At 51.7% G+C, this 16,146-nt stretch overlaps 2 protein-coding genes across 5 annotated transcripts; one reads left to right on the plus strand and one right to left on the minus strand.

Annotated features, from left to right (window-relative positions):
• The first annotated feature begins 663 nt into the window (after positions 1 to 663).
• On the plus strand, positions 664 to 2,951 carry OAZ3 (ornithine decarboxylase antizyme 3). Its single transcript, XM_020798303.3, is given in 6 exon segments — positions 664 to 683; positions 1,002 to 1,062; positions 1,064 to 1,138; positions 1,594 to 1,769; positions 2,210 to 2,295; positions 2,687 to 2,951. Coding segments are annotated over 6 exon segments (552 nt in total). The 3' UTR covers positions 2,821 to 2,951.
• Positions 2,952 to 3,726: 775 nt separating this feature from the next.
• On the minus strand, positions 3,727 to 15,523 carry TDRKH (tudor and KH domain containing). 4 transcript variants are annotated; one of them, XM_072984430.2, is made up of 15 exons: positions 15,338 to 15,456; positions 13,690 to 13,847; positions 12,513 to 12,619; positions 11,725 to 11,914; positions 11,245 to 11,384; positions 10,330 to 10,639; positions 9,583 to 9,752; positions 9,264 to 9,436; positions 8,816 to 8,880; positions 7,898 to 8,049; positions 7,494 to 7,628; positions 6,501 to 6,597; positions 5,549 to 5,953; positions 5,071 to 5,149; positions 3,727 to 4,932 (listed from the first exon to the last, which is right to left on the minus strand). In XM_072984430.2, coding segments are annotated over exons 2-15 (2,181 nt in total). In that variant the 5' UTR covers position 13,847; positions 15,338 to 15,456; the 3' UTR covers positions 3,727 to 4,931. The 4 variants fall into 4 exon arrangements, with proteins under 4 accessions (XP_072840531.2, XP_078238334.1, XP_078238335.1 ...); XM_078382208.1 differs by having other exon boundaries at positions 5,549 to 6,088; XM_078382209.1 differs by lacking the exon at positions 13,690 to 13,847 and having other exon boundaries at positions 5,549 to 6,088; positions 15,446 to 15,523.
• Between the last annotated feature and the right edge of the window lie 623 nt (positions 15,524 to 16,146).

A 16,146-nucleotide genomic window follows, 5' to 3' on the forward strand; every position in this document is an offset into this window, starting at 1 on the left:
CCGCTCAGGCATAGGTTTCTATGGAGTGCAAGCTCTCTCCCAATGGTTCACAAAATGCGCCAGCATCTCTGTCCATAAAATGTTTGGAGAGGGGAGGATTGGAGAGCCCCTGAGCATGTACAAAGTGTGCTTTCCCTTGAATGGAGCAGGAACAATGGGCAAACAGCCCCTAAAGAGGCACTAGGTGCCTGTAACTGCCACCAAACAGGACGCTGCTTTCCTAGAGAGGAGGAAAGAGTGCGGTAGAGCATGTACAAACCACCTCTCCATTCATTCATTCGCTTTATCAACAGCACAAATTCTTTAAAGTGCGTCAACCCCCTTTGCTACAACACCTAAAAGGGGTTCAAACCTGCCGCTTGGGTAACAATGACCGTATCCAGAGACGGGCAAGGAGGGTGTCAGAAGTAGGATTGCTGGCCATCCTCATCACCGTGGCAAGGGGTGGGTGTGCTTGGGCGCGTCATAATGGGGACTGGTGGGTACTTAAGGTGGGGGCCCTGGAACTCAGATCTCACTATGTCTGGGGGAGGCATTGCCCAAGAAACGCTGTGAGCCCCTAAGCCTGCAGACCCCCCCCTTCCCTGGACCCCAAGGAAGCGACGCGGAACCACCTTCTGTCCCCCGTCCCCTCTACAAGCGCCACCCTCGAGATCAGCAGAAATGACGCCTTCTGACAAGAGGTAAGCGACCGGGCTCAGTGGGTTGGAAAGCCTGGCTTTCCCAGAGGTAGGGAGCAGGAGTTAGAATCCTCTAGAGCCAGACTCCATCTGGCATGCACACCCACCCACCCACCTCTTTCAATCCTTCCCTTACACCTCATCTGGCAAAACCAAACACAAGATGATGTCGGAGGATGGTTTACGTATGTTGAGGTGCCAGCATCTGGCGGCTTTCTTTCCCATTCCTTTCTGGTTAAACGTCAGCATAAGCTTGGCCCCAAATTCACCACCTCCATTTTTTTCCTTTTTAATAAAATTTTCTGCCTTCCTTTTCTGAAGCTCGACTCACGTCCAGCAAGAGAGCTTGAGTTTCAGGCCCCGCTACTGCCTGCAGTGTTCCTGAGTTCGAGGGCGGCTGCCCAGACAGGAGAAGAAACGAAGGGGAGGACGGCGCAGGCCTAAAAGAGGTATATAAGGTAAGTCTGTTTGCCTCCAGCCCTCGGGACCCGGCGCCTGGCAGTGGTCGTGAAGACTGCAGCTATTGTTGGCATATAAATACAATGAATGCAGCTGTGAAAAATATTAGACATGTGCCCCAAGGGGCTTACAATCTAAACCTGAGCACAGGAGACAAAGGGAAGGGAAATCAAGGAAGGGAGAGGAAAGAAAGCATGGCAAATATTGTATTTGATGGGTCTGACAGTATGGTCACAAGCAACCAGTGAGGCGTTTTGGGGAGTAAAATCAGCCCTTTTGCTCAGTCACTGAAAACATTAAATGCAGTGGCAGATTGGCCACTTGGAACGTCCCTTCTGTATGAGGCAAATGGATGCTGCAAGAGAAACAGGAATTCACTGAGGGATGGGACATGGAATTGTACTGTTTTTTATAACCAAGACCCCCCCCCCCCATCTGATCTGCATCTTAACAGGCTGGAAAACTCACTGTTTTTGCGAGCGATCGTCAGCATCCTGACCACCCAGTTCAGCTGGATTTTCACTTTGCACGGGGCAGCCAAGGCAGCAACCACTGGCACGGTCTTCTCCGAGGACGTGACCTGTTTCTTGACACACCTTGCCACATCCTGGACCTTAACAGCCGCGACAGGTGAGAACTCAGGAAGGAATAATAAAAGGCCCCACATGTAATGCTAGTTTGGGCTGGCTTTCCAAAAATCAGTGAGAGTTAACAGGGGTACATAGAAACTTCCAACCGTGATAAGAAAATCCTCTTTTTCTCTGTGCGCTTGAGGGACTCACCTGTAGAATAGGAAGTAGCATAACCAAGATAGGGGAGAGAAGCTGCTCACCTTCTCTTGGGAGGCACAGCTTAGACCCAGGTTGAAGGCCTTCGTTTAGAAGATAAAACCACACACTGAGAAGCATGGCTAAAATCCACCTGCTTATCACAACCTAAATAGACCTGATGGTGCTGAACAGGTTTTAACACTCAGTCAGTTCCATTTATTCAGCGGGATGACCCTAACAGGGACTTGACGTTTGGATTTATGCCCTTATGTCTAACCTCTGCAACTTTTCTGCTCCTAGTCTGGTGGCGACTCTGGAATACACTGAAGAAAAAACAGAAGCAGACCGAGTGATTGTGAACTTCCGCAAGTCTCGGCAGGACCGGAGTAAGAGGAAGGTTTTAATTTAATTTTCAGGTGACAGGTGCTACTACTTTTGAGCTGGGGAGTGGAAGCCAAGCATTGTACAGTACAGGGAAATCCTGAGAGTAGACACCCGGAATCAATGACATTTCTGTGCCAGCTTACCAAGTTCCCAGTGATTCAAAGGCTGGTTGTCTGGCAATTAAATTTGGGGCTGAAACAGGGCTGTAGGGAGACCTTGTCTCCCGCTTATACTTGGTAGCATCATTTTCCTGCTCCCTTCATCTCAGGATCTTAGTGTACCTTGTTCTCAAAAGTGGCTCCATTAACTGTAAAAGTGATCTCAATAGGTAAGGAATATAGTAGTACTTGCTCATGCATGTAGATGTTGTTACTCTGCTCTCCTGTTTTGAAGGAGACCTGCTCCGGGCCTTTGGTTTCTTGGGTTTCAACCTTCTGCGGCCAGACGACCCCACCCTTCCCCCCTGGGAAGATGCCATCTTCATGGTCTACCCCATGGACCGAAGCCTCTGCCTAGAGGAAGAGTAAGCAAGCTCAAGGGGAGGCGCTTTGGACAGACAGGATGGGGCCGAACAGCGGGACAGCCACCTTCGATGCACTCCGCTGGGAACGATTCCAGCCGCCAGCCTGGCATCTTTGACCTGCGAGGTGGCATTAAACGGGTGTGAAAGCTTGACTGTCATGTGAATGCCGAAGGGAAGGATGATGCGCATGTTGGTGGGTGGGGTGGCTTTAAGAGGCTAGACTGACAAGACGCAGAAACTCTAGCCCGACTGTCCTCTGCCACCAGTCCATGCTGCTGGGCTCCCCCTGCCACCCCCACCCCTCACCAGCACAAAGATGGAAGCCATACTTTTATATCACCCTCTGGCCCCGTTTTCACTTGTACCCACGTCACTGGCACAGCCAGAGGAAGAACGGGGGCAACCTAAATTCAATCTGAATGCTCCCTTCCTTTCTGGGGTTATCTCAGAGGAAGAAAACTTTGAACGCTCCCCTCCACCCCACATGCTTGCTTGCCGACTAGGCAGGGATTGGGAGGGGGGACTCAGTAATTTTAGGGTGAAGGATATGGGATCAGTGGCAACTGATGCCTGGAAAAGGGGGGGGGGGAGAACTGCTGCCTCTTGGGGAGACCTCCAACAACCATGTGAGATATTTTCATTTTGAAAGGTGGCCTAAAGAGGTTTTGAATGCGCTGTAGCTGAAAACCGGTCCACGCCATCCATGGTGGGGATGAAGGGGTGCGTGTGTCAAGCGTGCAACTCTCTCAGCTTGGGGAGTTCCAGTAAGCCAGAGTCTGTAGGAGGCTTAGCAGTGGCTAACTCCTCTCAACACGGAGAGCACCAAGGTCCAATCCTCTGCCCAGTTACAGTTTTTTTCTTCTCCCCCCCCCCCGGGCATCCTCCCCTTCTTTAGACTCTCAAAGGCTGGTTCAAACACAAGCCTTTATTCAGAAGAAAACCAAAACAGTACAAAATGTACAAACAGAACCTCAGTCATACATTCAACATATGGCTCTGGCCAGACGAGAGGGCGAGCACAGCGAAACCTCTTCTTGCTTCACATACTACCTGCCACCAGATCCCCCAAACTGGAAGGGATAGAACGACGTCCTGCTCTAACCAGGATACAACTCACAGCACCCTTCACGGAAAGGAACATAGCACAGCATCTCCCTTGAGAGGAGGTGCCATTCCTGCTTCTCACAACCTCCAGCCCCCGTATGGAGTCATGAAGCCATGCAGGTTTGTGCAGGGTGATTGGACTGGGCTGTTTGCGTCTGCAGGTGGAGGGCAACATACCTGAAGGGGCCCCTGTATTTTAAAAAAACCCCTCTCCACCATCACAATCAACCCACTGAGGAGAATGGGTAGGCCTCAACCCCGGTCCCTAGAAAATAAAAATTAAGTTGACCAAATTAGGCAGGGGGTTATTCATATCATATAATTCCCTCCATTTACCATCTGACAGGGTACAGCCTATGTAAAGCTACAGTGTGTGACTTTGCTTCATGTAGAAATTGGCCATTACCACGTTAACGTACCCAAGTTAGTACAGTCGGTCGCCTCCTACCTTAGAACATCTGTAGGGCAACTGAGTTTGGCAAAGCAGAAAGCAACGTCATGGGGTTCTCTTTGTTAAAACAGGGAAAGGGAAGTTGATCCATCATCCTCTAAGCTTTCCGACACCCGGGCAGAGAGGCAACACATCCTTAAGCTATCATGTTTACATTCCAGCTCCTTCACGGCTAATAGGGGTTCCCACCTCAAGAGGAAGCAGAAAATCAGCCCACACTCAGGCACTTTAATGGATCTTCATCCCAAAAAGACTCATTGCTGCCTCATGTTACCCCCCACACCCCCAAACACAACTTAGGACGGCAGCACGTGTGGGTCCAACTTGGGAAAAGATCCTTCTGGGAACAAGAGAGGGTGAAGTCCAACTGGTGTCACTTGGAAAGGAATGGTGGCTGGTGGTAGGACACTACCCTCCCCACAAGCTCCGCTGTCGCCATGGCGCCCCCCCCCCCCAATCCTCAGAGCAGAAATCAAGATACTCTTGTGTTCTTCAGTGAGCCAAGCTGAAGAATTTGCTCCCTCTCCCCACTGCAGGTCTACTGTATTTCAGGCACATGCTCTGGAAACGAGGATGAGAAGGGGAAAAAAAAGAGCCAAACATGTAAGCCACAGGTTACAAGAGAAGACAGTAAGTGACTGACTCGCAACCACCATGGCGCATTCAAGGCCCTTGCAATCTACCCCACGCCGATCTTACCATGATTTTGAATTCACTTCATTCAAGGAATCTTCTTCCAACAGGAAGGCGTCACCACTCTCAGACATGGAGGCAACTTCTGCAAGGGAAGAGTAAGAGGGATCATCAGCCACCAGCAGGCCATACCCGATTGTGGTAGTGGTGGTGATGATGAGAGCCATCATTCTGGATGCCTTCAAGAAAGAAGAGGCGCTTAACAGGCCAGCAAACTACATCCCTCCGAACCCGTGTGTTACACCTTGCTGCGAGCAGTCCGAAACCTTCCTTTCCAGTTCTGGAATGATAGACATGAAGCCGCTTCCTTACCGCGATCCCTTGACACCCTGGAGTGAGAGGATTTTCAGCAAGAGTGGCCATCAAGCAGAGATGGGGGGGGATGCGTTGCTACAGGTGGCACTCCAGTGAAATCAAGCACAGTGCTCCCCCACCACACACACACACCTTGCCGGGGTGACCCTTCAAGTGAAGTTCTCAGTACCTGCCTCTCCGGAGGCTCTGTCTTTTCTGCTCCCGTCCAAAGAGGAGGTACGGCCGGAGGAGTCAGCCAAGGACAACCCATCGAGAGAGGGCGACCCTTTGCAGAAGACTGAGGAATCCTCGGATGTGGAGAGATAATAGAAGTAGCCCCGAGGGGAGTAGGTCATGCTGTCGGGCTGACTGAATGATAAGCCCTCCTCCTCCTCCTCCTGGCTGGGGGAGCTTTGGTTCGAGGGCGAGAAGGGCAAGGGTCCCTCTCCGGACTGGTGGCGGTCAAGAGGACTGGATGTCTGGTTTATGTTTGCCCCAAACGTCAAAGGATCCAGTAAGGATCCAGCTTCTACTAACTCCTCTGGCGGATCTGTTCGAGAGTCCCTGCTGCTTTCTTGGGTATTACGAGGAGTCACTGAGGAGAGACTCTCAGAGTTGGCATAAAGGATAGTGGAGAGCTGCAACGACTCATAAGAGGGCGCAAGGCCATCTGGGGAGGACACGGGAGTGGGTGGCCCCATCTCATTCCGGAGCTGTTCAGTGGGTTTGTCTGAGAAGCCAAAGGTCCAAGTTAAGAGAAAGGAGACCCCTCCCCCCGTCCAATCTGAATCAAAAGGCTAGGAATAGGACAGAAGTGCTGTCCCCATTGACAGCACGGGAGATGACGGTTCAGCTGGCCAGGTGTCATGTGACCAGGCGCAAAGGAGAAGCGGCAGGCTCCCTCTGCGGTTCTTCTGAACCAGGGTGCCCCCACCTTCGGGATTTAAGATGGAGCCTGGGAAGGGTCCACGGTCTGGGCGACCACTCCCGGGACTTCCTTGGCCAAAGGGCTGAGACTGTGGGAGCCGTCACCCCGAAAAAGGAACTCCCCCCAAGTTCCGTCAACAGCATTCCCTACATAAAACCCTGCCCGGCTGACCACCTGGTCCCAGGCCCAATTCTGGCTGAAAAGAAGAGATTACCTGAAAGGCTGATGCATGAGAGGGTGTGGGGCATCTCATCTGGAGTTTTCTGGGTATCAAAGGGAAGACTCTCTAAGGACATCCCCGTCGTGTTCTCCTAAGGAGGAAAAACAGCACCGTATTTTGGTTTATGAAGCCCTTTTTCATGATGGCCAAATCCTACTGCTAGTCCCACGGAGAGAAGACTTTTGGAAGACAAGGCGGAATGGGGAGCCTCCCCTAGCCACTTCTAGAAACCCCACAGATTCAAAGGGTTTCCTGTACAATAATTGGGCTGTAACTCTGGATGCTCAGTGTGGTGTGGATAACATCAAGGGACTGACTAGGGTTCGGGAGGCTCAGGTTCGAATCCCTGCTCAGCCACAGAAGCTCACTGGAGGAGTGGAAATGGTAAAGCTATTCCGTAACCATCTCACTTTGAAAGCCCCATTAGGATGACTGTAACTTTCTTCCAACTGAATGGCACGGAATGACAAATTCGGATTCTGGCCAAGACACCTAAGGAGTTGCCTTTGACAGACCGCCATTTTTTTGCAAAGCCCTGGCTCTAGACAAACCTCCTGCCCCCACCCCCCACCCCATGGTTTCCTACCACAAGGGAGGCAAACTGCTGCTCCAGGAAGTCTGCAGACATAACTAAGTCACAGCTCTCTTCCTCCCAGATAAAGGAAAAACAGTCCCTTAACATTGTCATGTTGTATTTTATACAATTTCAAGATCAACTGCCAAGGCGCTTTTAAAAACCTAAAACACAAATGGTCAAAGTAAATTTCCTAGCAGAGAATGACATTTGACATAAGTAGAGCTTCCTGTTTGCCCAAAAAGAAGGCAAATCCACAAAAAAGCTCTGCTTGCTCTTCAAAAAGATGACTTCCTGCCATTATCATGAGGACTAGAACCTTGCCCGCCATTTGGACACATCCTAAAGCCTAGGAGCCTAAAGCCAAGAGCACTGAAGCCCAGGCAGGGGAGGTTCCATGACCCGTTACTAACCAGGGTTTTGGGGGGGACACCGGAAGCCCCCTCTTTGTCCCACGGGTGGAGTCCGTCTCCCATGGCACCATCTCCATCCTGTGGGCACCGCACTGCATGGCCCAAGCGCACCAACTCTTCGCCCACATCGACATTCTGGGAAAGGAAGGGGGAGCACACTGGAGCAAAGGGCGGATCTGAGGAATCCCAGAAGGTCAGGGAAGGGCAGCGTGGAAACGGCCTGCCAAGGGGGTGGCACCGAGTGGGGCCAAGAGCTTGTGGGGAAGGAGAGCCTGGAGATGGGAGGATGAATGAGGGAGTGGAACATATGACGCCAGCCACGCACACACACCCCCAGAAAAAGAAGAAACGGAAAACAGGGATATAGAAGAGAACTTCCATTCAGTGTCACCTGGCACTCCTACCTGCCCATCCGTGACGTTGTACAATCGCACATGGGGCCAAGTGGTGCTTCCGGAAGGCACGTAGCTGGAGATCTTGGCCACCACCGGCTTCCACTCCGCACAATGGGTGAGGCGGTCAAATGCATCGAGGGCCGCTTCGTCCCACTGCTCTCCTAGAGAAAGTCAGCAGGCACAATTCTCAGCAAGGTCTGTTGGCCGCCTGTTCCCCCCTCTCTGCTTCCCTTGCTCTTGTCTCTATGCTCCTATGACATATGGAGTCAAAGACCTCCAATGGTTATGAGGAGCAGGGAAAGGGGACCCCATCGAAGAGACCCAGGAGATCAAAATAATCCCCTTTGTTGGGATCTTTCTTGTTTCCCTTCATGGGCAGAATCCAATGCACCTTGACAGCCAATTGCTAAATTGCCCCCATGCTAAATAAAGCAAGGTTTGCTCCACGATTGGCTAAGCTTCCATGACATCACATCCATTTCTAGGGCTGCATCTGGGAAGCCTGCATTCACAGCTGAGGAGAGACATGCTTTGGGGCAGAACTAAAGAGTTTCTAAGGAGGAGGGGGTCCAGGCCGCAGCACTCCAATAAGGAGCAACAGGCTGGATTCCCACTTTAGCTACATCATGAAGCTGTGCCTGCTCCTCCTCATCTCCAGTGGGGAAAATTAACACTTCTGCTGCAACAAAAGGGGAGCTGGAACCAATACCCCAGACTGCCTTCAAAGCCCCTGGGAAGCTCTGCGGGGCCTTCCTCCTGGACCTCACCTGGAGCCAAGTAAGGACATGACAACCCAGACGTCAGCCTCTTTCCCTCCACTTTGGTTCTGCTCCCCTGAAAAAAGGCTCAGGCCAAAGCAAGCCATCCCATTCTGGACAGCCCGCTCTGCAAGGATGGCACAGGATGGGGGCGGCTGCTCCCACTCACCTGCTGGAGCGATGCTGGCGAGGCTGCACTCAATGGCTTGGAAAGGGAGGCTCAGGAAGTCGCTCCTGAAGGAGAAGGCGGGATGAGGGGGTCAGGCTCGTCATCCTGTCCTTCCCTGGACAAGGCCTCGTTGCCAACCACAGCCACCCACTTACCCCGGCCAACTCCTGAAGCTACGCAGCCCAACATGCACATCTGTTGAGATCTTTGTACAAGGGCTTCACAAGACTTTCCTGCCCAGTTTCCAGGTTAAGGGCTCCCAGGAAAACCTTGACTGCTGCCAGAAGTGTGATTCTCAGGTGCGCGCACCCCATACACTGCTCGTCCCAGCAGAAATGCCGAGACTTTGGTTGCAGAAACAGCATCGGCAGTGGAGGCAGCAGCAGACAGAACGGTTCTCCCCACCTCACCCCAGAATGCGGCATGCCCTTGACGGTAAGGAGCTCACCGTAGTGGCCGCAGGTTCTCCAAGGGAGCCTCCCCGTTGTCACCAAAATCCACATAGTAAAGATCCAGGTTCCCATTTTCCAGGGCACCGAGGACTCTGGCTCTGTACCAGGAGAAATCATCTGGGTAGTGGGCAGCCACTATATCTCCCACATGCACATCCAGGAGTTGAGACTGGGCAGGAAGAAACGGCACAGGGACAGACAGGAAGAGAGGGAGAAACAAGAGCTACGTCAAACCGCAAGGAGGAAGGGGCCAAAAGACATCTCAGGGGGCCGGAAACCAACAAGGGGATGCTTCACAGGGGAGAAGGGACTCACAAGGCAGCTGCTGTCACTCTCGTAGAACTGGGTCATTTCGCGGGTGAGTTTGTCCAGCTGCAGAACCCGCGAGCCGATGATCTGAATCCAGAAGTGGTTGGGGTTCTCAGCGGCTGAGATGTAGACCTCCAAATACTCATTGGCATGGAAGCTGAAATCAGGGCTGGGGACTGGAGGCACAAGAAGCCAAGTCAACCAACCCAGAGCAAAGCTGGGGCCTAATGGTATACAAAAGGAAGCTACATCTCTCGGGAGGGGGGGTGGGGGTGGTTCAAGGACAGCCCCAAAGAGACATCCGACCCATCTACAAGCATACTGAACATCCATAGTCATTTAAAATGAAGCTGCGCATATGCACAGTCACAGAAACAGGGGCCCATGTAATGTAAAGGATGTATATCCAATGTAGCAAATCATTTTTTTAAAAAAAGAAGAGAGACAGAAGACTGGTTTGTAGCCTAGCCACACCCATCTCTTCCTATAAGCTTTGTATCATCCCTCACAGCCACCTGAACAGTTCCTAGTGAATCCTGTTGTTACACTGCACAACAGCGACACCTTGTGATGAGTAAAAATCAGTATCTTAACATTTCAAGCCACTTAAAAAAAACAAAACAAGACTCTTCTCATTGGCTGTGATAAAAAAAGACAGAACTTCCAAATTCAGAAGAATTCTGTCTGGGAACAGGCTGCTGAGTGACACTGCAGGGAGCAAGGAGAGGCGCAGGCCCCTCTCCTCCTGCCTACCTTCAAACGCAGAGCTTGGACAAGAAGCTGCAGACACAGAGTCTTCGGGGGATCCTTCTTCGCTTTTTAGGGAGTGTGGTTCACCTGGGGGATGTTCCGGGATCCTTTCTCCAGCCCCTGGCGGACCCGAGGGCCTGGGGGGCTGCTCAGAAGGTTCTCTGCCAAGGGAAGGCAGCCCTCGCTGGTCCCCAGCGGCTTCTTCCTCCTTTCGCATGCCGAGTGGCTGCTTGCGTAGAAAGCGGGCATGCACCGACTCAGACAGCTTCTTCTGAAACTCTTCCTCTTCCGAGAGCTTCTCTGTGATCAGGTGCTGAAGGAAACAGAAAGCAAGGGGGCAAACTTAAGAGGCTAGACCTCAATGGACTACAACTCCCAGGATCTGCCCGCCACTGGGCTCGCTGACAAGGCTGATGGGAGTTCAAGGCTCAAACATGAATGCAGCCAAGGATTTATCCAGTCCTTTCAATTTACAAGGGGAAGCCAATCCAGTGGCTTCAGATGAGGACGTGAAAGGGTCTCAATTAGAGATGGGCATTAACCAGTTCTTCCCAGGTTGTAAAGGTGCCGCTGCTCCACTCCCCTGAGCCAGAGGAGGCAATCAGCCACTCTTAACAGGCCCAGGGTGGTAACTTTCTGCACCTCCTCAACTTATCTTCCAGTCCTGCCAACAGCTCAGGCTTCTCTGGCCCATCCTCCCGGCTGATTGCCCACTCAGGCAAAAGGGCAAGCCTCGTGACTGGGAGATTAGCAAGCTGGGCCTGGTGAGTGGCTGAACCTACTGAGGAGGTGGAGGAGGGGAGCAGCGTCACCTGGGCTGCCAATTTACAAAGTGGGACAAACCAGTTTGTGCCCATCTCTAATCCAGATCTTAGCAATGTCAGGACCAGGCCACCTCGGGCACCCAACCCCACTCACCTTGGCAGCCTGCACCTCTTTCAGCGTCCCAGAGAGCGTGATGAGGCGAGTGAGGGAAAGAGCCGCTTCCGTTTCCCGTTCACATTCCACCTTGGCCCCAGTGCTCCGGCAGATGGACCGCACTGTTTCCCCACCCCTGCCTGGGGAAGACACAAGCAAAGAAGGGGTGACTAGTACACCCTCATAAGTGGGGGCAAAAAGAAAAGAGTGTGTGCATTACGCATACCAAGCTTCATCTGACTGTACTGCCTGAAAGGATATTTTCAGTAACCATGGATGGATAATATCTTTCTCAATCACTAAAATACCACGAAAGGGCAAGGTCTGAGGTGATGCCTCTTTCCAGCACTCCTGAGTCCCCAACACCCAGATTTAGCATCTGCCAGGGTCCCCTGCTGACTTCCATCTTTACCATCACCAGCATGCAGTAGACCTGGCTGCTTCCCAGCCCAAATCAGAGGATGATTAAGGGATAAATACCAATGATACGGCCAACAGCACGCTGGGGCACCTGGATCTTCTCCACCACAGGCAAACTCTCTGCCAAGATTTGGTGGATGGCAGCTTTTGCCTTGCACACCTCAATGGGGGAACCACAGATCCTGACCAGCCGCTCTTCAGCAGACTCCTGCACGTCAACATCAATGCGGGCATGGGTGTCTCTCCTCAACTGAAAAGGAAGGCAGACACCACTGCTGGTCAATCAGAGCAGGACAGAGTGTGTGACCGTTTCATTTTATGCCTTTTTAGAAGGACTCCCCTAAAAGGCAAAAGGTAACGGGGTCATTGCATGCGATTTTCCTTGTTTGAGATCTTCCCTGTGAGAAGCAAAGTGGGCGAATTCCTCTTTAGAGGTACAGTATTTTGACTGAAACGGCAGAAGTCTCTAAAGGGCCAAGGAATGGATAAAGGTTGGCAATGGTGCCACTAAGGCAATAATGGAGGTGGCGAGGCAGATCCTGCTGGAGACAGGGAAGGGCCCCCCCCCGAAGAAGGCCCGGCTCCCTTATCACCAAGAGCAGGCAACTCCTAGATAAGGGGCTCAAGGAAAGGTGTACAAACAGGGTGAGTCGGAGGCAGGCAACCGTTCTGGCCTCCAGTCCTAAACATTCAAATTCTGAAATAGCTCTTTGTTTCTCTTGTCGGTGCATCCTCCTTTGTTTGCAAAGTCCTCTGGGAAATCTCGCAGGAACACCACAAACTGCCTTGAGCCCGTGAAATGATACAGGGGTTAGAGAATTTAGCTAGTGCTTCATTTGGAAACTTGCCTTCTTGATCTGGGCTCCATGCTTTCCGATGAGAATTTTGACAGCCTCCTTCGGGACCTTCATCTCCACTTCGATCTCCTCTTCCCCCACAAACGTCAGGCGTTCTTCTGCATGGTTCAATCAGAGTCACAATCCTCAGAGGCATAAAGTTAGGCAACACCCAAGTATAACCTTGAAGCTACTTTTAAGTGGCAGTGAAGACTAAGAAGGGGTGTATTTGTTCTTTTGGGGCAGCATGTTACATGCTAACCACAAAGTTACTAACGAGCAATGCCAAACAAGCTTCTTCAGAAGACAACTATCTAGCAAAAACCATTTCCCACTGCCACAGCCACCCTCAAGGAAGATCATGAGGAGTATTCAGACAGACATTCTCCTTGCACACAGAGTACCAAGGGCTACACAACACAGCTCTTGTTAACTGCCTGTACTAGCTTTCCTCAACTTGTTCCTCAAACCATAATCCGTCAAACCATAATCCCCATATTCCTTCACCAATAGCCATGGTGCCTGGGACGGATGGGAATGGAAGTCTGTGAAATCTGGAACACACCAGATTGAGGGAAGCCTACTTTACACCCTCAAGAACAAGAGCCTCTGAATCACCAGCAAACGCCGTGTCAAGACCTCAAGGAAGGCTCCATGAGACAGTCACTAGAGAAGGGTAAGCAATCTGGCATTTCTTGGATATTGGGGACTAAAACTTTCACGAGACCCAAATGTCACAGGAGATGGTCAGGGATGTCACCTGGAGAGCATCCAAGGGTCTCAAGCTGCCTCTACTTAAATCCATGCTCCTTGCTTTCAAATAAACCCACTGGCATTCCAGCCCTTTTGTATCTGTTTCCTAAAGCACCAACTCCACTTCCCAGGCAGACACATATTCTAGCTTAGGTCTCCAATCTCATCTGATTTCAGACACAGCAGCCTCTCGTTCTGCAGTGCCAAAGGCAGTGAGGTGCCAAGACGAGAGGGAGGGAGACAAAGTACAGGTAAAACAGAGCTATTAAGCAAATGTTCCAAAGGTCTGGATACCGGCCAAAGCAGAGAAGATGGACAGAGATGCAGCCAAGGGGAGCCTTGACTATTTCACTGCCCTGGACCAGACGAGTGTGCAAAATCGGATTGAAACTACTGTTCAAGTGACTGACCCCCCCCCTCCAGCAGACATATCTACCTTGACTTTCCCGGTAGCGGCGGTAGAGGATGTAAAGAATGGCGCCACTGGCAGGGATCCCCAGGCCAAGAGCCACCTTCTGCAGCGTCGTCAGGCTGGCCCAGGAGCTCCGTTCGCCAGCCATGGCACCCACAACTGTGGTGGTGGACGAAGGCATCCTAAGCGGAGAGGGGAGGAATTTTCTGAGCAGCAGTTCCCCACTAGAAATAGACACCAAGTACACCATTCTGGCAGGCCACGGATGGGTTCCGCCAGCCCTCGGCACTGTCAGGGAAAGCTGGAACCTGGAGCAGACTGGCTGCTGGAGAAAGGACCTGGCTGGGCTGCCTGCCACCGATCTGACCGTCCCGTGTGAAGCTTTTTCTCCTCCCCTCCTCTCCATTAAATGAAGGATGCCCAGCTCAGCATTTCCAAGAGGAGGAGTCAAGCCGAGCAGAAAGAAAAATCAATTTGGCTCTGGCAGTGTACTTACAGGCTCAATTCCCACTACTACACAGAAGCGGCCCTGATGGAACAGACTAAATCTCTCAAACCCAATAAAGCAAAGCTCACACCTAAGGCACAAAGCCGACAGCTCTCTGTATGTGCCTCGTGCTCAGATAAACCACCTCTGTACGTGGAGGTTCTATTATGAACTATAAAGTCTTAACAGTTTTGTAGGAGCAGATTGATATCCCCCCAAATCAGTATGCCTTTCCCCTCAAGCAGCCAGCTCAGATACCTCAAGGATGTCTGCAGGAATGGCCAACAAAAAGCAGCCCCTTCTCTGGATGCTAGAAGAGGCCTGGCTCCGAAAGAGGAGTTTCCATTTAGGCATCACGGCCTGTCATCTCTGACAGAACCCTCCTCATCTACAAATTCCTAGAAATCCAATCAGGTGGCAGTGAGTTCCACAAGACCATAACACAGTGTGGGAAAGCATCTCCCCTTCTACTCCCCCAAATCTGCCTGCACATAAAACAAGGCTTGCAACAAGATGCCCCCTTACCTTAACATGCCTCACTCATTCATTCTCCACTAGCTCCCTTCTCCCTCCTTGACCTAGCCAGCCTTCCATCACAGGTAGTCCTCTACCCAACCCATCACAAGCCACCCTCAGCCATCCCACACCTCAGCTTCCCTCCTCTCCTCCCATTACTTCTTATAACCTCTACAGCCCCCCCCCCCAGTTCTCTTGCTTTTCACCCCACCTAGGAAAATTTTCAATAGAATAAGAGACATGGCAAGAGACAGAACAAAAACGAAGACCTTGGACCTCTTTTCCAGGTAGCCCAACCCCCCTCCTTCATCCAACCCCCTTTCCCTGCTCCAAATCCCACAGCTTAACTACAGAGAGCCAAACCCCTTGCTTCTGGAGGAGAACCACCAACTAGTGAATGGAACTTCTGTAAATCCCTGTGGATCAATGGATTTACTCTAGTTTAGGACCCGAGAATAACTGGATCCAGGCCATCTCTGCTCTTCCTCCTGCTCTCCCTAGTTTTATAGAGGAGGAAGGATCCAGCCATTCTTTTTCTAAAGACTTTCTCACACACACACCGATTTTCTCCCCATTGACCCCCATGTGCCCGCTTCGCACGCATGCGCGCAAGTTCTCCCTCTGGTCTGGCCCCTGTTCTCCCTGCAGTCGTACTAATAGCAGTCTTACCCTCAGCTTTTTGCCATATTCTTATTTCTCCCCCTCCTTCCAGTCCTCCCCCTCCTCTTCTCGAGACATGAACCAGCCTAGTTCTCTTCTGCGTCCGCACTCCGTTACCTAAGACGCTACACCTCCACCGTCATCCTTCTCCCACGCCGCCTGTGGCCGCCCTCGCATCCTGCCTCTTATATCAACAGAACTCTCCTGCCGGACCAATCACCGGGCGCCGCCCGCCCCCTGTCCGGAGCCTGGCCCAATCGCTCGCCGGAGCCGCGCTCTCGGGCCCCGCCTATTCGCTTTAGGGCACGGGAGGGCTGGGGAAACAGCGCGGCCAATGAGGGAAAAGCGCGTGAAGCGTCGCGCGTGGGCAAAGGCGGGAAGAGGAAAGCTGGGAGGGGGCAGTGCTTGAGCCATCTTAATCAAACAAATCCGTTATCTTAACCAATAGCGCGGAGGAACTAGAGCAGCGCTGCAGCCAATCAGGATCGAGCGTTCGGAAAAGGCGGGAGGAAGGGGGTTTCAACCGTCGTCCGGGCCTGGCCGGGCACGCGGAACACCTGTATAACTGAAAACGGAGTCCGTTATTCACAAAGTCCCATGATGCACTGGGGCACACTGAGGGTAGCTGTGAGGAAAAGAGAAATATGAATAAGGGATTCTGGCTGACGTACTGAAAGTAAATAAATAAATAAATAAAACTGCCTCATTATCCACATACATGGTTCTCCAGCTGCACCTCCCAAGCATGACTACCACAAGGGCTACCCACATTCCCTTTTAAATTTTGGAATAAAAGGGAGCTTCTTTCAGTTTTTATG

The sequence above is a fragment of the Pogona vitticeps genome, chromosome 15 (genome assembly GCF_051106095.1).
Source record: "Pogona vitticeps strain Pit_001003342236 chromosome 15, PviZW2.1, whole genome shotgun sequence".
In the NCBI taxonomy this organism is placed as follows: domain Eukaryota; kingdom Metazoa; phylum Chordata; class Lepidosauria; order Squamata; family Agamidae; genus Pogona; species Pogona vitticeps.

Coding starts and splice junctions, on each gene's coding strand:
- TDRKH (XM_078382208.1), bottom strand. CDS start 13,846: ATGCCTTCGTCCACCACCACAGTTGTGGGTGCCATGGCTGGCGAACGG. Junction 9,753..10,329: donor TCCAAGCTCTGCGTTTGAAG/GTAGGCAGGAGG, acceptor TTGTGCCTCCAG/TCCCCAGCCCTGATTTCAGC. Junction 5,150..5,548: donor CAGAGCCTCCGGAGAGGCAG/GTACTGAGAACT, acceptor CTTCCCTTGCAG/AAGTTGCCTCCATGTCTGAG.